Source organism: Mytilus trossulus, chromosome 10, assembly GCF_036588685.1.
Source record: "Mytilus trossulus isolate FHL-02 chromosome 10, PNRI_Mtr1.1.1.hap1, whole genome shotgun sequence".
NCBI lineage: Eukaryota > Metazoa > Mollusca > Bivalvia > Mytilida > Mytilidae > Mytilus > Mytilus trossulus.
The window spans coordinates 18,042,891-18,064,580 of record NC_086382.1 but is presented as its reverse complement, the minus strand read 5'-3'; the positions used below and the strand labels follow the sequence as shown (position 1 = coordinate 18,064,580).

The 21,690-nt window shown below is 32.5% G+C and overlaps 1 protein-coding gene across 2 annotated transcripts in view; it reads right to left on the bottom strand.

Moving 5' to 3' along the window:
• LOC134686975 (tuftelin-interacting protein 11-like) overlaps positions 1-21,690 on the bottom strand; it is a 60,374-nt gene extending 38,684 nt beyond the window's left edge. The window contains exons 1-10 of one of the 2 annotated variants that reach the window (XM_063546872.1): positions 21,563-21,690; positions 20,009-20,183; positions 14,391-14,518; positions 13,663-13,817; positions 11,706-11,797; positions 7,017-7,074; positions 6,103-6,315; positions 3,856-4,006; positions 2,583-2,745; positions 183-305 (exon numbers count right to left, since the gene is read on the bottom strand). In XM_063546872.1, coding sequence (XP_063402942.1) covers positions 183-305; positions 2,583-2,745; positions 3,856-4,006; positions 6,103-6,315; positions 7,017-7,074; positions 11,706-11,797; positions 13,663-13,817; positions 14,391-14,496 — 1,061 coding nt within the window. In that variant the 5' untranslated portion in view covers positions 14,497-14,518; positions 20,009-20,183; positions 21,563-21,690. The remainder of the gene's footprint in view (positions 1-182; positions 306-2,582; positions 2,746-3,855; positions 4,007-6,102; positions 6,316-7,016; positions 7,075-11,705; positions 11,798-13,662; positions 13,818-14,390; positions 14,519-20,008; positions 20,184-21,562) is intronic. The other variant, XM_063546873.1, reaches the window with a different exon arrangement.

The window sequence follows — 21,690 nt, the reverse complement described above, 5'->3', positions numbered from 1 at the left end:
TAAAACTTTTCTTAAAATTTCATCAAATCATGTTTATAAACGTATTTCTTAATAATTTTAATCTGTTGGACTATATCAATTAGATACAAACCGCTGAAATGTAAGAAAATAACTTTGAATTATACAAATGTCCGGAATATATAACCGTTTTGAAAGCCTTGCTATACTGTAGTTAAACATACGTTTCAACAATTTCCATGACTTTCTGTAATTTCTGCAATTGTTTTTCTTCCTGTTCACACACAGCATCCACTCTTTCTTTCTCATGTTTCATGTTGATAATGTGATCACTTTCATATCTAAGTCTGAAATGTAACTTTAATTGATACATACAATACATGGTAAAGTTTTTCTTTATCAAGCTGTGTAATTCTCCCCTAGACCTTTTGGCTATCTATTTTTTTTTAAAACAGCAAGTGTAACCAGATGCTCCGCAGGGCGAAGCTTTATACGACCGCAGATGTTGAACCCTGAACGGTTGGGGCAAGTATGGACACAACATTCAAGCTGGATTCAGCTCTAAATTTGGATTGTGATTAAATAGTTGACACAGCATAGGTTTCTGACACAGAATGAATGTGTTCTAATGAACTTAATTTGTTTTCTCTTAGAGCAATTCACTATGCTGTTGAATATTAATCCTCTCAAAAAAATGTTTGAAGAAATTTTCTTTTTATTTATGAAATTTCAAATGAGATAATTGAACCCAATTTTTTTAATCACATCCCCCTTTCCCTTATTCCAAAACTAATCTCAATTAAAATTCTTAATGGAGTTTGCAACAATAACTACTCATTTAAATACATCATAAAATATTAAGATGTAAAAAAACTGCTTGTTATCACTGAATGGTAAAGATTATTTTAATTTATCAGTTGGTAGTAAAAAGTGAATATACATTGTATATTGTATATATAACAAAGATTTAAGTTGATTCTGGACAAAGAAAGATAACTCCAAATAAAAAAAATTCTTACAATTAGATATATCTAGCTTACTATTCTGGACAAAGAAAGATAACTCTAATTAAAAACAAAATTGCTATTTCACAATATTTTGCAATACAATATTTCTTGCCATTGCACAATACTGTGCAATTGAAAAGACTTGCTATTGCACAACACTTAATATAATAATTTTAGATCCTGATTTGGACCAACTTGAAAACTGGGCCCATAATCAAAAATCTAAGTACATGTTTGGATTCAGCATATCAAAGAACCCCAAGATTTCAATTTTTGTTAAAATCAAACTAAGTTTAATTTTGGACCCTTTGGACTTTAATGTAGACCAATTTGAAAACAAGACCAAAAATGAGGAATCTACATACACAGTTAGATTTGGCATATCAAAGAACCCCATTTATTCAATTTTTGATGAAATCAAACAAAGTTTAATTTTGGACCCCGATTTGGACCAACTTGAAAACTAGGCCGATAATCAAGAATCTAAGTACATTTTTAGATTCAGCATATCAAAGAACCCAAACGATTAATTTTTTGTCAAAATCAAACGAAGTTTAATTTTGGACCCTTTGGACCTTAATGTAGACCAATTTGAAAAAGGGACAAAAGTTAAAAATCTACATACACAGTTAGATTCGGCATATCAAAGAACCCCAATTATTCAATTTTGATGAAATCAAACAAAGTTTAATTTTGGATCCTTTGGGCCCCTTATTCCCAAACTGTTGGGACCAAAACTCCCAAAATCATTACCAACCTTCCTTTTATGGTCATAAACCTTGTGTTTAAATTTCATAGATTTCTATTTACTTATACTAAAGTTATGGTGCGAAAACCAAGAAAAATGCTTATTTGGGTCCCTTTTTGGCCCCTAATTCCTAAACTGTTGTGACCTTAACTCCCAAAATATATACCAACCTTCCTTTTGTGGTCATAAACATTGTGTTTAAATTTCATTATTTTCTATTTACTTAAACTAAAGTAATTGTGCGAAAACCCAGAATAATGCTTATTTGGGCCCTTTTGTGGCCCCTAATTCCTACACTGTTGAAACCAAAACTCCCAAAATCAATCCCAACCTTTCTTTTGTGGTCATAAACCTTGTGTCAAAATTTCATAGATTTCTATAAACTTAAACTAAAGTTATAGTGCGAAAACCAAGAAAATGCTTATTTGGGCCCTTTTTGGCCCCTAATTCCTAAAATGTTGGGACCAAAACTCCCAAAATCAATACCAACCTTCCTTTTGTGGTCATAAACCTTGTGATAAAATTTTATAGATTTATATTCACTTTTACTAAAGTTAGAGTGCGAAAACTAAAAGTATTCGGACGACGACGACGACGACGACGCCAACGTGATAGCAATATACGACGAAAATTTTTTCAAAATTTGCGGTCGTATAAAAAGCATGGAATACAAATGTTCCTCCACAATTCTCTGTTTATCAGTTTCAATATTGTCTAAAGTAAAATGAAAATCATAAAATATATTACTGATTCATTCAAATATCAATCTACAGTTGTTATCTGTAATATTTGTATAAAACTCATAATGCTAGTTTTAACAACTAACAAATATATCATATCACCATCCTATGACATTTCCTACGCCTTACTTTCTATCATTCACTATAATTTCTTCCTCTGCCATATCCACAAGGATGTTAAGATTGTGTATCAGTTCTGGCATAGCAAATGCTTTCTTTCTTGAAGGTTCTGCCATAGTAATATCCTCATCTTCTTCTGGTCTGTCATGTCGCTGTGATATAGAATGGTAACCTAGTAACAGAAAAAAATCTAACTGGTTAGATACCTTTTTTCTCAGTTCAAGCAGGATAGCTACATTTATCATTAATTCTACTTCATATTTTAAATCAGAAATGATGTTTACCTGGGCAGTGCATATTTTGCTACCATTAGAATAAACTAGAGGCTCTAAAGAGCCGGTGTCGCTCACATTGGTCTATTTGAATATTAAACAAAGGAAGCAGATGGATTCATGACAAAGTTATATTTTTGTGATGGTGATGTGTTTGTATATCTTACTTAACTAAACATTCTTGCTGCTTACAATTATCTCTATCTATAATGAACTTGGCCCAGTAGTTTCAGTGGAAAATGTAAGTAAAAATTTACAAATTTTATGAAAATTGTTAAAAATTGACTATAAAGGACAATAACTCCTTAAGGGGTCAATTGACTATTTTAGTCATGTTGACTTATTAGTAAATCTTACTTTGCTGAACATTATTGCTGTTTACAGTTTATCTCTATCTATAATAATATTCAAGAAGATAACCAAAAACAGCAAAATTTCATTACAATTACCAATTCAGGGGCAGCAACCCAACAACAGGTTGTCCTATTCATCTGAAAATTTCAGAGCAGATAAATCTTGACCTGATAAACAATTTTACCCAGTCAGATTTGCTCTAAATGCTTTGGGTTTAAAGTTATAAGCCCAAAACTGAATTTTACACCTATATTCTATTTTTTACTGTGGCGACCATCTTGATTTGATGGCCGGGTCACCGGCCACAATTTTTAAACTAAATACCCAATGATGATTGTGGCCAAGTTTGGTTTAATTTGGCTCAGTAGTTTCAGAGGAGGAGATTTTTTGTAAAAGCTAACGAACGACGGACAACGACACCTACGTCTGCCAAGTGATGAGAAAAGCTCTCTTGGCTCTTTGGGCCAGGTGAGCTAAAAAAGCATACATTCCAAATACATTCATGCCAAAAGACTTTCCAATTTTTTCCTACTTTGCAAGCTAAGCAAGAGTTGTATCCAGTATTTGCTAGATATCTAATAGTAATATTCTTTTGGTCCAACTTACTTTGAGATAACTGTATAAAAAATAATTAATTTATGCATAATTTTTTTTACCTGTCATTACTTTTTGTTCTTTACCAGTCATATCTATGACCTTGACCTTTGAAGAACGATTTGGTAAAGACTTTTTACTTTTCCCTCCAGTTTCTATCAATTCCTGTGCAGTCCTGTAAACATATTTAGGTTTCTTCTTAGTAACCTGACCCTGAAAATAAAACTTCTTCATTTTATATCATAGTATACATGTAATAATACATTCATAATAATTATTCAAACTAACATTCTGATGAAAAATTTAACAAAAATATATTTTATCAACCCACTTAAATTTCAATTTTACATAAAATATTATGAATACTTTAAAGTAAGGTTTTGTTAAGGGTTACCTTATATCCCATATATACAAGTATGTATATTTCAGAATGGACAACTCTTAAAATATATATCAATATCCTTTACCAAGAAAATAATCTGAATACCCTATTTACTGTTAATTAGATTTATCCAACAAGATCTATGCATAAACATATCAATTGTTCAAAATGATATTATGACAATTCAATAAGGATGAACAATTTAATTTTTGTTTGTTTTGTATCTGATTTGGTGTTTGTGCCATATATACTGCACCAAATATATTTTATATCTTCTTGCCATTTTGCACCTCATATAAAGAATTTAAAAAAAAACACCTCAAAAATCAACCAGATGCTTCGCAGGGCGTAGCTTTATATGACCGCAGAGGTTGAACCCTGAACAGTTGGGGCAAGTATGGACACAACATTCAAGCTGGATTCAGCTCTAAATTTGGATTGTGATTAAATAGTTGACACAGCATAGGTTTCTGACACAGAATGAATGTGTTCTAATGAACTTAAAATTTTTGTTTTCTCTTAGAGCAATTCACTATGCTGTTCAATATTAATCCTCTCAAAAAAATGTTTGAAGAAATTGATTCAGCATATCAAAGAGGCCCAAGAATTCATTTTTTGTTAAAATCAAACTTAGTTTAATTTTGGACTCTTTGGACCTTAATGTAGGCCAATTTGAAAACGGGACCAAAAATGAAGAATCTACATACACAGTTAGATTTGGCATATCAAAGAACCCCATTTTTTCAATTTTTGATGAAATCAAAAAAGTTTAATTTTGGACCCTGATTTGGGCCAACTTGAAAACTGGGCCAATAATAAAAAATCTAAGTTCATTTTTAGATTCAGCATATCAAAGAACCCCAAGGATTCAATTTTTGTTAAAATCAAACTATAAGTTTAATTTTGGACCCTTTGGACCTTAATGTAGACCAATTTGAAAACGGGACCAAAAGTTAAGAATCTACATACAGAGTTAGATTCGGCATATCAAAGAACCCCAATTATTCAATTTTGATGAAATCAAACAAAGTTTAATTTTGGACCCTTTGGGCCCCTTTTTCCTAAACTGTTGGGACCCTAACTCCCAAAATCGATACCAACTTTCCTTTTATGGTCATTAACCTTGTGTTTGAATTTCATAGATTTTTATTTACTTATACTAACGTTATGGTGTGAAAACCAAGAAAAATGCTTATTTGGGTCCCTTTTTGGCCCCTAATTCCTAAACTGTTGGGACCTAAACTCCCAAAATCAATACCAATCTTCCTTTTGTGGTCATAAACATTATGTTTAAATTTCATTGATTTCTATTTACTTAAACTAAAGTTATTGTGCGAAAACCCAGAATAATGCTTATTTGGGCCCTTTTTTGGCCCCTAATTCCTAAACTGTTGAAACCAAAACTCCCAAAATCAATCCCAACCTTTCTTTTGTGGTCATCAACCTTGTGTCAAAATTTCATAGATTTCTATTAACTTAAACTAAAGTTTTAGTGCGAAAACCAAGAAAATGCTTATTTGGGCCCTTTTTGGCCCCTTATTCCTAAAATGTTGGGACCAAAACTCCCAAAATCAATACCAACCTTCCTTTTATGGTCATAAACCTTGTGTTAAAATTTCATAGATTTCTATTCACTTTTACTAAAGTTAGAGTGCAAAAACTAAAAGTATTCGGACGACGACGCCAACGTGATAGCAATATACGACGAAATTTTTTTCAAAATTTGCGGTCGTATTAAAATGGAAATTTGTTTTTACCCATTTCAAATTCAAAATAAAAGTTTAAAGTCTGTGTCTTTTTAATTTGTTAAAAAAAAATTAATAATGTAAACCTGATAAAATTATCCACAAATTACTAGCTGCCAATTACTTCTTCATTAGATATTCTTTTCTTGTCACATTTCAATACACGTATCATGATTTTTTACCTCAGATTTTTTCTTCCATTGATGTAACTCAGTTTTAAATTGTTTTTCTTCTTCCTCTTCCGAATCATAGACAGGGAAATCTCTCAACGACCTTTCTGTCCTCTCTGTTCCATATGCACCAACTGCAGCTCGACCTTTACGTAACTTGGCCTCGACTGGTGTTGTTATTCCCTGGTGTGTTTTACCTAAACCTTTACCTTGTTCATAACCCATCTTAAAATATAATATAAATAGATTTAGTCATTTATCTCAATTTATAACACAACAAATATAAATAGTCAGTTTCTCATTAAAATCAGTTGATTATATATGTGCAACACCTATGTTCAGCTTGTTAAAATTTCAAAACATAAAATATTTCTTATCACATACATTTTATAATTCAAGTATTAAAAATAACAAGAATGTGTCCATAGTACACGGATGCCCCACTTGCACCATAATTTTCCCTGTTCAGTGGACCGTGAAATTAGGGTCAAAACTTTAATTAGGAATTAAAATTAGAAAGATCATATCATAAGGAACATGTGTACTAAGTTTCAAGTTGATTGGACTTCAACTTCATCAAAAACTACCTTGACCAAAAACTTTAACATGAAGTGGGACGAACGGACGATCAAACGGACTAATTGAGGCACAGACCAGAAAATATAATGCCACTCTTCTTTCGTAGGTGGGGCATAAAAATGTACAACAAAATGCCTTTTTCTTTGAAATGACTTGTAAGTTATATCATTTTAATTATACACCACCTTTAGCACTTATAACTACAATGGATAAGGTAATATACAAGACAGAAGTTATATTCAACGTCCTACACAACCAAAAAATACTCTCAAATTCACCCTTTAGACTTTAACATATACACGTAGAATGTAGAAGTTTCTGTCAATTATAACTATTGTACTTTATACCTTATGCAGAAGTTTCTGACCAATTCCTCTTGTGTATTTCTCCCATCCACCAAATTCTCTACAAACAAATCATAAAAGCTTAGACATATGTAGATCTAAAAGACTTAAAGCTGAAATCTTCTAAAAATACAGAATATGACTTTAAACTCAAGGATTACCAAGGTCTGAAATAATCATGATAATTAATTTTATCTATAAAACATTGACAGCCTACTCACTCTCAGTTTTTAGAGTTGTATACAGAGTGTGATTTTTTTTTAAATATTTGCTATTTCTCATAAAATGCAGACTTTTCATTTGATTATAGATATCATTATTTCTTCATGACCGCTATTGACGAATCATTATAACAACAACAACAACAACAATACTTTATTTTAAGAGGGTTACACAGTTAGCTATATAACTAATCTTCCCTGAGGCCCTCGTAATGAAAATCAAACAAAACACAAACATATATATTGCATACATACATTAGCATAAAAAGTCAAGCGGTCGCCATTTTCGCAATTTGCGAAAAACTAATAACTGTGGCGATTAAAATTTGTCATTGGCGAAATAAATATATATAACGATTTATTTTCAGCCATCTTGTTTATTTTTTTTTTCGGGTTTCTTTTACTTTACCTATAGCTATCAGACAATATTCGGAATTCACCTTGAACTCGTTAAGATTTTTACAGAAAATCAATAATCAGCTGATTGCATTCATAGCTATCGACATCAAAGGACTAATTAATAAAGGTGTTGATTGTATGATATGACAAAATGATATGGTTATATGGCTTCTGTCACATGTCACAAAAGAGATTTATTTTACCACTTTGCAACGCACGTGTTAGAAGCAAAATTTTTACGCTTCCTCTCCTTCTTTTTACGATAGTCCAGAAAAGAAAATTGTTGTTATGACGAAAAATGTTCAAAAGCATCATTATACTTTCATATAGATCATTGATTTGATTTTGTACTTCAAAGTCGTTTCAGTGACACACGTGTTTCAAGATAACTTTTGGTAACTTTTTCGAGCATATGGTTTTACTTATTTACGATGGTCTGGAAAAAAGGAAAATTTTAAAAGAAATATAAATTTGTGTTAATTGGCGAAAAAAATAATTGACCCAGGGGAAACCCTGAATAATGTTCAATACAACTTGATGAAATGTGATGAAAAAATAAACATGATCAGTTTTTAATATTATTTATACAGCTAGGTTGATTTCAATAAATGATCTGTTATTTTGTATTTGAAAGAATTAATATTTGTAATATTTCTTAACGGTATTGGCAAATTATTCCACAAGAATGGTCCAGAATACATAAAAGATTTTTTGAATAATTCTGTTTTTGGTTTAGGGAGTATGAAGTTTCCTTGAACAGCATTTCTCATGGGGTATGGATTTCTGTCTGAAACATAATGAAACTTGTTAGTAAGATATGATGGGGCATCATATTTAATGCACTTAAATGTCATCACTAACTTATGATATTTTATTCTCTGTTCAACTGTCATCCAGTTTAAGTGTTTGAATAAGGGTGCTGAAGGAGCGAATGGGTCTGTTTCTAGTATTAATCTAGCAGCCCTCTTTTGTAATTTTAATATCCTTTTTAAACCCTCACTGCTACAACTACTCCACACTATACAACAATAATCAATTAGTGGCAAGATATAACCATTATAGAATAATTTTCTGCAGTCTAGATTTAGAAATTTTTTAATCTTTAATAGTAGATATAGTCTAGATGATATTTTTGAGCAGATCAAGTCAATTTGGGTTGTCCATGTGAGGGAAGGGTCATGATTGGTTACTGAATTTAACATTTTTATTGACATTACTTGCTATCAATGAATCATAAATTCTAAATGATTGTTCCCAAGTTTTTGTAAATAAATTAATAATTGAGTCCCCTTTGAGTTTAAATTCAGGCTATAATCACTGAAACAAGTATAAAGGATATAATACACAAAACAAAGTAATGAATATTTGTGGTATCGGTAAGGTATTCTGTTAATTGGCATTCAACAAACTACACACCTTTTAAAATTAAAATTAAAACTAGAGGCTCTAAAGAGCCTGTGTCGCTCACCTTGGTCTATGTGAATATTAAACAAAGGACGCAGATGGATTCATGACAAAATTGTGTTTTGGTGATGGTGATGTGTTTGTACATCTTACTTTACTGAACATTCTTGCTGCTTGCAACTATTTCTATCTATATTGAACTTGGTCCAGTAGTTTCAGTAGAAAATGTTAGAAAAAATTTACAAATTTAAATGAAAATTGTTAAAAATTTACTATAAAGGACAATAACTCCTGAGGGGGTCAGTTGACCATGGCGGCCATCTTGATTGGTTTGTTGGGTCACGCCACACATTTTTTAAACTAAATACCCCAATGATGATTGTAGCAAAGTTTAGTTTAATTTGGCCCAGTAGTTTTAGAGGAGAAGATTTTTGTAAAAGATAACTAAGATTTACGAAAAATGTTTAAAAATTGACTATAAAGGGCAATAACTCCTAAAGGGGTCAACTGACCATTTTGGTCATGTTGACTTATTTGTAAATCTTACTTTGCTGAACATTATTGCTGTTTACAGTTTATCTCTATCTATAATAATATTCAAGATAATAACCAAAAACAGCAAAATTTCCCTAAAATAACCAATTCAGGGGCAGCAAACCTACAACGGGTTGTCCAATTCATCTGAAAATTTCAGGGCAGATAGATTTTCACCTAATAAACAATTTAACACATGTCAGATTAGCCCTCAATGCTTTGGTTTTTGAGTTATAAGCCAAAAACTACATTTTACCCCTATGTTCTATTTTTAGCTGTGGTGGCCATCTTGGTTGGTTGATCTGGTCACAAAACACAATTTTTAAACTAGATACCCCAATGATAATTGTGGCCTAGTTTGGTTTAATTTGGCCCAGTAGTTTCAGAGGAGAAGATTTTTGTAAAAGATTACAAAATTTACAAAAAAATGGTAAAAAATTACTATTAAGGGCAATAACTCCTTAAGGGGTCAACTGACCATTTTGATCATGTTGACTTATTTGTAGATCTTACTTTGCTGAACATTATTGCTGTTTACAGTTTATCTCTATCTATAATAATTTTCAAGATAATGAGCGAAAACGGACAAAATTTCCTTGAAATTACCAATTCAGGGGCAGCAACCCAACAACGGGTTGTCAGATTCATCTGAAAATTTCAGGGCAGATAGATCTTGACCTGATAATCAATTTTAACCCATGTCAGATTTGCTCTAAATGCTTTGGTTTTTGAGTTATGAGCCAAAAACTGCATTTTACCCCTATGTTCTATTTTTAGCCATGGCTGCCATCTTGGTTGGTTGGCCGGGTCACGCCACACATTTTTTAAACTAGATACCCTAATGATGATTGTAGCCAAGTTTGGTTTAATTTGGCCCAGTAGTTTCAGAGGAGAAGATTTTTGTAAAAGTTAACGACGACGGACGACGACGACGGATGCCAAGTGATGAGAAAAGCTCACTTGGCCTTTTAGGCCAGGTGAGCTAAAAAGGAACCACATTATCTTATTAAGAAATGTGAAAATAGCACAACAATAAGAACAAATAATCAAACAAATATACATTTTAATTTTACACTGCTTCTAAATTGCCCTTTAACCAGAACCCTTAAACTCAATTCAAGCCTTTCCATTGTAGTAAGAAACCTTGTAGCATAATTTCAGAGAGATCCATTTGCTTAAATCCAAGTTATTGCCTGTAATCTAGAAAAATGTTTCTTTTTGGCCCTTTTTTGGCCCCTTATTCATAAATGTTCAGGGATATTAACCCCAAACTAAATCAAAGCCTTCCCTTTGTTAGATGGATCCTTGTGCTACAACGTCAGAGAGATACATACAGTTATACGTAAGTTATTGCAAAAATGCTTGTTTTTGGCCCTAAATCTCTAGACTGTTTGCCCCATAATCCTCAAAATAAAACTCAACCTTCTACTTTATGTTATGAACATTGTGGTACAATATCAGAGCAATTGAAATACTTATACCCAACTTATTGTCCTGAAACTAGATAAATACTTGTTTTTGGCACCTTTGGTCCCCTAATTTCTAAACTGTTGGGACCATACCTTCCTTTTGTGGTTACAAACATTTTGTTAAAATTTAGTTTATTTCTATTTACTTATACTAGTCATTATCCGGAAACCATTCGTTTTCGGACGACGCAGATAACGACGAAGTGATACCAATATACGACAAAATCGTTTTTAATTTTTGTGGTTGTATAAAAATGGACATCTACTTCATTGTCAAATATGAAACTCTTCACATTCTGCTTTCAAACTATTTTCCATATACATGTAAGGTTAAAATATATGAGCTTTATAAAAGAATACTACTGAACAAGAATGTGTCCCAAGTACACAGATGCCCCACTCACACTATCATTTTCTATGTTCAATGGACTGTGAAATTGGGGTAAAAACTCTATTTTGGCATTAAAATTAGAAAGATCATATCATAGGGAGCATATGTACTAAGTTTCAAGTGGATTGGACTTCAACTTCATCAAAAACTACCTTGACCAAAAACTTTAACCTGAAGCAGGATGAACCAACTGACCCACAGACCAGAAAACATAATGCCCCTCTTCTATCGAAGATGGGGCATAAAAAGTTATGTTAATTGTATATTTTCTTACTTTGTTTGATCTTTGTGGCCAAATCCAGGATAAGGTCCAGATTTCTGTTTTCTTTGTTTCGGTATAGGTACTTCCTCACCACTGTCAGAGTCCTTAAAAATATAATTATCCTCCTTTTAATCATAGCTCTAAATAATCAGGTTAGTTTATGATTCCAATATTTACCCATTGACTGATTCCATAACATATAAAACTTATATAATATTGAACAATGATATCATCGTCATAATGAGGTAGTGACATCAGCAGTTAACATTTCTCAGTACATCTCTTCATGACTTCAAATACTTTTACATTTACATATTAAAGTGGCACATAACTCAACAGCAAGATTTTTATAAAAGTTAACGCATGACGACGACGGACAACAGACGCCAAGTGATGAGAATAGCTCACTGAGCTAAAAATAAGAAAGATTTTAGAGAAGACAGTTGATAATGACAACCAGATACTCAGCAGGGCGCAACTTTATACGACCGCAGAGGTTGAATGCTGAGGGTTGGGGCAAGTTTGGACACATTCAAGCTGGATTCAGCTCTGAATTTGGATTGTGATTAAATAGTTGACACAGCAAAGACACAGAATGAATGTGGTCTAATGAACTTAAAATTTTTGTTTTGCCTTTGAGCAATTCACTATGCTGTTGAATATTAATCCTCTCAAAAAAATGTTTGAAAAATTATCTTTTTATTTATGAAATTTCAAATTTCTTGCTATTGCACAATACTTAATATAATAATTTTAGATCCTGAGTTGGACCAACTTGAAAACTGGGCCTATAATCAAAAATCTAAGTACATGTTTGGATTCAGCATATCAAAGAACCCCAAGAATTCAATTTTTGTTAAAATCAAACTAAGTTTAATTTTGGACCCTTTGGACTTTAATGTAGACCAATTTGAAAACAGGACCAAAAATGAAGAATCTTCATACACAGTTAGATTTGGCATATCAAAGAACCCCTTTTATTCAATTTTTGATGAAATCAAACAAAGTTTTTTTGGACCCCGATTTGGACCAACTTGAAAACTGGGCCAATATTCAAAAATTTAAGTACATTTCTAAATTCAGCATATCAAAGAACCCAACCGATTCAATTTTTGTCAATATCAAACTTAGTTTAATTTTGGACCCTTTGGACCTTAATGTAGACCAATTTGAAAACGGGACCAAAAATTAAGAATCTACATACACAGTTAGATTTGGCATATCAAAAAAACCCAATTATTCAATTTTTTGATGAAATCAAACAAAGTTTAATTTTGGACCCTTTGGGCCCCTTTTTCCTAAACTGTTGGGACCAAAACTCCCAAAATCAATACCAACCTTCCTTTTATGGTCATAAACATTGTGTTTAAATTTCATAGATTTCTATTTACCTATACTTAAGTTATGGTGCAAAAACCAAGAAAAATGCTTATTTGGGTCATTTTTTGGCCCCTAATTCCAAAACTATTCACCTAAACTCCAAAAATCAATACCAACCTTCCTTTTGTGGTCATAAACATTGTGTTAAAATTTCATTGATTTCTATTCACTTGAACTAAAGTTATTGTGCGAAAACCAAGAATAATGCTTATTTGGGCCCTTTTTTGGCCCCTAATTCCTAAAATATTGGGACCAAAACTCCCAAAATCAATCCCAACTTTCCTATTGTGGTCATAAACCTTGTGTTAACATTTCATAGATTTCTATTCACTCTTACTAAAGTTAGAGTGCGAAAACTAAAAGTATTCGGACGACGACGCAGATGACGACGCCAACGTGATAGCAAAATACGACGAAATTTTTTTCAAATTTTGTGGTCGTATAAAAAACCATGCCAACCCTGGACAAATCCCATAAAATGATCACATTATTAAAGAGATTTTATGATAAATTAGTCAATATGTAGTTGTAAATTTTTCTGATATTTCAGATGGTAGAAGATTGGTAGTAAATATTTGGTAAGATTTACTGTGTTATCGGCATCCCTTTCATTCTTGGTGATTTTATCCCCTTCCTTGAAGCCACCACTGACAAAGCCTATAGGGGCTGTCATGTCTTTATTACGTCTGTTAGATTTTCCAAATCCAGGACGTTCATCGTCACTGTCATTGTCAGCCCACATTCCTGAAAACATAATACATGTAAATAATGTAATACAGTTTCACCTATAAATCAAAATAATATATTAGTATCAACTGTAAATTAAATAATAGAATTAATATCAATTGTTATTTTAATTGAATATAAAACATAATGCAGGTTCAAATAAATAAATTCAAATAAGTAACAATTATAAACAGTGGTAAAGAAATTAAATTGAGTTAATATAATTGTGTACATGTATATCATTGAATATGAAACTTACACACATTAAATGTTTACCCAAAAACTTGGTTCCAAAATCTGTACCATTTCCACATGATGAATTCAGTTACATATTCTTTCTATCAAACTTTGAGCATTAAGTTGCTGTGTTAGTGAAACAAGTTGAACACTACCAACTCAATAGTACAGTCATATAAATTCTACCATTCAGCTACATTTTCAATGTATTCAATGATAAATACATGTCCTCCAATCAAGTTCCATGTATAGCTTTGACATCAAAATAAAAACAAAGTTTTACGGTATTATCTCCCTTGATGTTATAAATAATAAATTGACTTTATAACAAATTCTGTCTCATATTCTACATACCATATATGGCCTGGTTTTTGGTCTGTCTCCTTCCCATTCTTGGGTAGAATTCATTTGCCAAATCATCTTCTGTAACCTCAAATCTTTCTACTTCTGGTGAAGACATAGTTCACTGTCTAACCAACAAACTAAAAGCAATCATTACATGATATTAAAATACAAACAGTTTTGAACATGGATTGTACATGCAAATTTAAGGAGTTTTGTTAAGTAAAAAAATTATTTCTTCTTTTTTTTTAATGTGACTTTGTTAACACCAGCCACATATCAAATATGACAAAAATGCATTTGAATGATGAATCTACCACAAACGAACTTCAAATTGTGATCGTTGGATAAGTTTTGAAATTCAAATGTGAACTGTCCGTGGGGAAATAATTTTGATCAAATGACGAAACTATACTCCTGGATGTTGAAATACAGACTAACTGATTTTACTGGGGAAAATAATTGTGATGGTCAATTACGAGGTTAATTAATAATTAACAGATTAGTGACCCATTGGATTTCCACTGAAACTAATGGGCCAAGATAGAGATAATTGTAAGCAGCAAGAATGTTCAGTAAAGTAAGATGTACAAACACATCACAATCACCTAAACACAATTTTTTTCACATAAGCCGATTAGTTGTAATCACAACTTGTAAAACCTGCTGTAAATGTAAATTACCTAGGGGTAATAAACTTGTGTCAAACATAAAGACATGTAAATTTATTGTAACGCGAAAATATTTTTACACTTTCAAATTTAAAAAACTAGAGGCTCTGAAGAGCCTGTGTCGCTCACCTTGGTCTTTGTGAAAACATGTATCAATCAGAGGAAGCAGATGGATTCATGACAAAATTGTGTTTAGGTGATTGTGATGTGTTTGTACATCTTACTTTACTGAACATTCTTGCTGCTTACAATTATCTCTATCTTGGCCCATTAGTTTCAGTGGAAAATGTTAGTAAAAACTTACAAATTTTATGAAAAATGGTTAAAAATTGACTATAAAGGGCAATAACTCCTAAAGGAGTCAACTGACCATTTCGGTCAGGTCGACTTATATGTAAATCTTACTTTGCTGTACATTATTGCTGTTTACAGTTTATCTCTATCTAAAATAATATTCAAGATAATAACCAAGGACAGTAAAATTTCCTTAAAATTACCAATTTAGGGGCAGCAACCTAACAACAGGTTGTCCGATTCATCTGAATATTTCAGAACAGATAGTTCTTGACCAGATAAACAATTTTACCTAATGTCAGATTTGCTTTAAATGCTTTGGTTTTTGAGTTATACCCCATTTTTTACCCCATATCTTCTATTTTTAGCTGTGGGGGCCATCTTGGTTTGATGCTGGGTTACCGGACACATTTTTTAAACTTTATACCCCAAAGATGATTGTGGCCAAGTTTTGTAAAAGATCATGATCATGTCAGATTTGCTTTGGTTTTTGAGTTATAAGCCAAAAACTGCATTTTACCCCTATGTTCTATTTTTAGCTGTGGTGACCATCTTGGTTGGTTGACAGGGTCAGGCCACACATTTTTTTAAACTAGATACCCCAAGGATGATTGTTGCCAAGTTTGGATTAATTTGGCCCGGTGGTTTCAGAGGAGTTTTTTTTTTGTAAAAGATAAATAAGATTTACGAAATATGGTTAAAATTGACTATAAAGGGCAATAACTCCTGAAGAGGTCAACTGACCATTTCAGTCATGTTGACTTATTTGTAAATCTTACTTTGCTGAACATTATTGCCGTTTACAGTTTATCTCTATCTATAATAATATTCAAGACAATAACCAAAAACAGCAAAATTTCCTAAAAAATACCAATTCAGGGGCAGCAACCCAACAACGGGTTGTCCGATTCATCTGAAAATTTCAGGGCAGATAGATCTTGACCTGATAAACAATTTTACCCCTTGTCAGATTTGCTCTTAATGCTTTGGTTTTTGAGTAATAAGCCAAAGACTAAATTTTACCCCTATGTTCTATTTTTAGCCGTGGCGGCCATCTTGGTTGGTTGACCAGGTCACACCACACATTTTTTAAACTAGATACCCCAATAATGATTGTGGCCAAGTTTGGTTTAATTTGGCCCAGTAGTTTCAGAGGAGAAGATTTTTGTAAAAGCTAACGACGATGACGGACGACGACGACGGAAGCCGGACGCCAAGTGATGGGAAAAGCTCACTTGGCCCTTTTGGCCAGGTGAGCTAAAAACAGTAAAATTTCCTTAAAATTACCAATTTAGGGGCAGCAACCTAACAACGGGTTGTCTGATTCATCTGAAAATTTTAGGGCAGATAGATCTTGACCTGATAAACAATTTTACCCAGTGTCAGATTAGCTCTAAATGCTTTGGTTTTTGAGTTACAGTGTATAAGCCAAAAACCGCATTTTACCCCTATGTTCTATTTTTAGCCATGGTGGCCATCTTGGATGGATGGCCAGGTCAACGGACACATTTTATAAACTAGATACATCAATGATGATTGTGGCCAAGTTTGGTTTAATTTGGCCCAGTAGTTTCAGAGGAGAAGATTTTTGTAAAAGTTAACGACGCCGGATGAGAAAAGATCACTTGGCCTTTTAGGCCAGGTGAGCTAAAAATGACGAAATTGATTTGAAATACTCTTGTCAATGCTAAAACCATTTTGTAAATTATGAAAGTGACGAGATCTAGAAAAATCACTGATTGTACATGTATGGCTGTTTAGCTGTTTTAGGTACATTTGTACTGGCTTCTTATGCCTGCCTTATTTTAATATCATAATCATAGGGCTTCAAATAGAACATTATGAAATGAAGAGGGCAAAACGGCTATAGAAAATGGTACTGTGGTTGAACAAGTTGTGTATCTGTATAACTAATTTAGTTGTTATAAATTATGAACCTTACAAGTTACAGATAATTTTTGATGAACCATATGTAAAAAACATTATTGACTTCTACTTCTTTTCTTCATATAAGCTTCCTCTGTTAGGAACACCCCTCTTTTGAGGGTAATATGGATAAAAGTCTTTAACTACATGTATGTAGAGAAGGGGGCCCTTATTTGCCATGGTCACATGTTCGGCATTGTTGTTTTTTGACTGGGTGATAGCACATGTATTTCCATGTTTTTTTTGTCAAAATGGAAGCTGACAACTTTTGCTCAACATGAATATATGCATGTAATTTATCAAATTCTGCAATTGTATAATGTAAGTATGATCTATAGGACATCATTGACAATAACAATACAAATCTAATCACGAAAAATACCTCCAACAAAGGCTGCTTTGGCTTTGCAAGTGAGTTTGCAAGTCATTTCATGAACGCCATGCAATGGCTGTAGGTAACCAGGGACAAAAAAACATATGCATGGCCCAGAAAACACTTGTATACATACATAAATTTATTTGTCCTCTACTTTCAATTTCTATTTCTAGAAGCCAGTGTTTACAACTGACGTCATCGTTAGAGTTAACAACGGAATACTCATGAATTTGATTCCGGGAACACATGATTTGGAATGATTATATATATAAATTTATTATCTTATCATACAAATATGATTGCACCATTTCAATTTTTTTTCCAGACTATAAAGCTTTATCAGGGTAGATGCGAATCATAAGAGGATGGGAGAGGGATGGACCCTTGCAAAATCTGGGTCGCAATAATCAAGGGTGGGGTGGGAAAAAATTTAAGAGAGAGTTCAGCCAAAACCTCGGAAAGGGGTAGGGGCCAATTCACTACATGTTTAAATAAATATGTGGTTGGATTGAATAGACTTGGGTGCTTCTTAAACAATTAAAAAACGTTTTGCTTCACATTTTATATTAAAAAAAATCTACGAAAATTACTTAGATTAAAAAAAATCTCTTACTTGGCATTAAAATTAGAAAGACCATATCGTAGAGAACATATTTACTAAGAGTGTGATAAAGGGGGGTTCTTGCACAGAAAAAAAGTGAATTAAGACATCATTTCACGTTCCCATATAAATGCAATTAATACCCTTTATCCTAATTTTAACCAGCTTGACTCAAACTCTAAACTTAAAACTATTCTAGATCAAAAAAGATATTTTGTCTAGTGTTGTAGACTATATAAAGCAATCTATGGAATTGCAAAAATAAGGTCCACATTGGTCAAGTATTATAGATATATATATATAGATATGTTATTAATATCAACTTCACTTTTTTAAAACATTTATCTTGTATTATGTTGTCATTTGTGTATACAATGTACTATGTTTGCATTTTAACCCGTCAGGGTTTCATGTTTTTTGCAATAAAGATCATTATATAATAGCAATGTATACGTACGCATGTGCAGTTATCGTGAATCTATTTTTCATGACACATCGCATTACAATATTAAACCAGGTGCTCTGCAGGGCGCAGCTTTATACGATCCCAGTGGTTGAACCCTGAACAGTTGGGGCAAATTTGGTCACAATATTCAAGCTTGATTCTGTCTGAATTTGGATTGTGATCAAATTTTTGACATGATATAGGTTTTTGTCACAAAATTAATGTGGTCAAAGATCTAACAAATCTATTGCACAATACTGTGCAATTGAAGATTTCTTCCTGAAACTTTTCAGAATTCGAAATTTGAAGCCCTCCAAAAAATGGTAACCCACACACACACTTTTTGAAACCCCCTTGGAGTAATAACCCTTAAACTCAATCCCATGCTTTCCATTGCAGTATTGAACCTTGTAGTACAATTTCAGAGATATCCATACACTTAAACACAAGTTATTGTCATGATTGTTTGAAAACTAGAAACATGCTTCTTTTTGGCCCTTTTGGCCCCTAATTCCTACATACTTTGGGCAATTAATCCAAAACCTAATACAAGCCTCCCCTTTGTATATGGTACATTGTGGTAAAATTTCAGAGAGATCCAATCAATTACACATAAGTTATTGCCTTGAAACTAGAAAAATGCTTGTTTTGACCACTTTTTGGCCCTTTATTCCTAAACTTTGGCCCCATAACCCCTAAAATAAACCCAAACCTTCTACTTGTGGTTTTAAACATTGAGGTATGATTTCAGAGCAATTGAATACTTCTACACAATTTATTATCCTGAAACTAGTAAAATATAAAAAAGAAGATGTGGTATGATTGCCAATGAGACAACTATCCGCAAAAGACAAAAATGACACAGACATTAACAACTACATGTAAAAATGTATAGGTCACAGTACGGCCTTCAACAATGAGCAAAGCCCATACCGCAAAGTCAGCTATAAAAGGCCCCGATAAGATGCTTGTTTTGGGCCCCTAATTCCTAATTGGTTGGGACCATCATCCCCAAAATCAATCCCAACCTTCCTTTTGTGGTATTTAGATTTCATGAAGATATATTATATTCACTTAAACTAAAGTTATTATCCGGAAACAAATATGTCTTTGGACGACGTTGACGCAGACCACAACATCATACCATTATACGATCCGAAATTTTTTTTGGGGGTCGTATTAAAACTGCTTATATTAGCCAGAGGCATTATAGTTGAATATTTTATTTATTTTTATGACGAAAAAGGTCAAAACTATCTAATATCAAAGTGGGGAAAATGGGTCCCCCTTATCAAATATATAAACAGTTTTTCTCACCTGTTTGTACCTAGGCCTCCAAAATTTCCTTACGACAGCCGGACATTTTACAAAGAAATATTTTTGAAGGTCTTTCACCGTCAATGATCAGCTGGATACTTAAATGTAACTGATAGGATGCATAAGATATATCTGTCTAAGTAAAATTATTGATAACTGTTTTGTTTTCTTCATTCTAAAAATAAATAAAATATCATCCTCGGTATTGTGTCATTTTCTGTGTATCGTATACAGGAACAGTCATTGCATCAGTCAGCTTCAGTATCTGACTTTTCTCATGTTTTTGTTTTTGTTATATATATAATCTGTCTTCTCTCTGTGAGAACTTAACACTTTGTAAATTAAGGCATGGATCTTATTTGAAACTGTCATGACAACTGGCTTTAATTGTAGTACAACTTGATACATGTGATACTTTTTTTTTTATGTATTGATAACCTGACCACATGACTTTTACAACTAATGCGGTATTTATAGATAACAATGAAGAGGCCCATGAATGAAGGATATTGTTTTAAACCGTGTAAAATCTACTGAACAGTGATAACATTTTCTTGGTACAATTTTCAAACCTGATTTAGAAAATAAGGAATACTTGAAGAATAATTTTTATATATCAGGAAACTTTGTTAAACTGAATGCTCATTTAAAATAATATCTATAAAGCGTAATTAAATAGGATGTTGTTCCGTACACGCTTACAAACTGTAAGTTCAGAAATTAATGCGAGGTTTTTATTATTGCGAAAAATGCGACAAAATTAAAATCGCATTAAAGTCTAAAATGACAAAACTGCAATACTAAATGCACGCAATAATTTCTGAATTTACAGAAATTGAACTCGTTGCCTGATCACCTTTATGTACATTGTTATGCATCATTAGTTCTATTGATAAAGACAAGCTAGGGCTTGCTCTCACTAAGTATACAAGTTATATGGGGATGTAGTCCCCAATAACAGTAGAAAATTCAATACAAAAAAAAATTCGGGAAAATTTCCCAAATTTTTCAATGTACTAATGAACTCAAAATCGTTCAATTTTTGTTAAGTCATGTTTTCAAATCCCGGACCTGCGCAGAAATCTACAATGTACTTCCTTTTTCAAGGCCAGGCATAAAACTTTGCTTAGTGTTTTCGGAGCACAAAAATCATGCTCAAAACATAAAATCCAGCCATTTGATTGGTTGATTCTCGAGTCTGAGTACAAAAATCATGCTGGAAAGTTTTATGACCGTGAGGCCAGGTAGTAAGCATATGAGTAAGGTCTTCTGGTTTTTGATTGCACATTTGACAAGTTGGAGCAATTTCATATATGTCTTTAGGCTTTAGAAGTGTCAACTTGACACTATAATTTCTCTGTTATTTCAATCACTCTGGTAATTTTATGTCGCTATTGATGCCGATCAGCGACATAAAAACTTTTCAGCTTGTAACTTTGTAGGGTATACATGGTATACGTTCGTGTCATCATCCTACTTTTGGCATTAACGTTAAAGATAATCTTAAAATCAAAAAGTTCTAAATATTTTGAGTTCATAAACCTGTATACCTACCAGATAATGAAGCACTGGTAGAATGGTCTATCAGCTAAATACTTCCGATTTGCAACACGAAACACTAACAATTTTTCTTCAACGTTAAATAGTCTTTTTTTATGCATTCGTATTTGTTAATGTAAGAA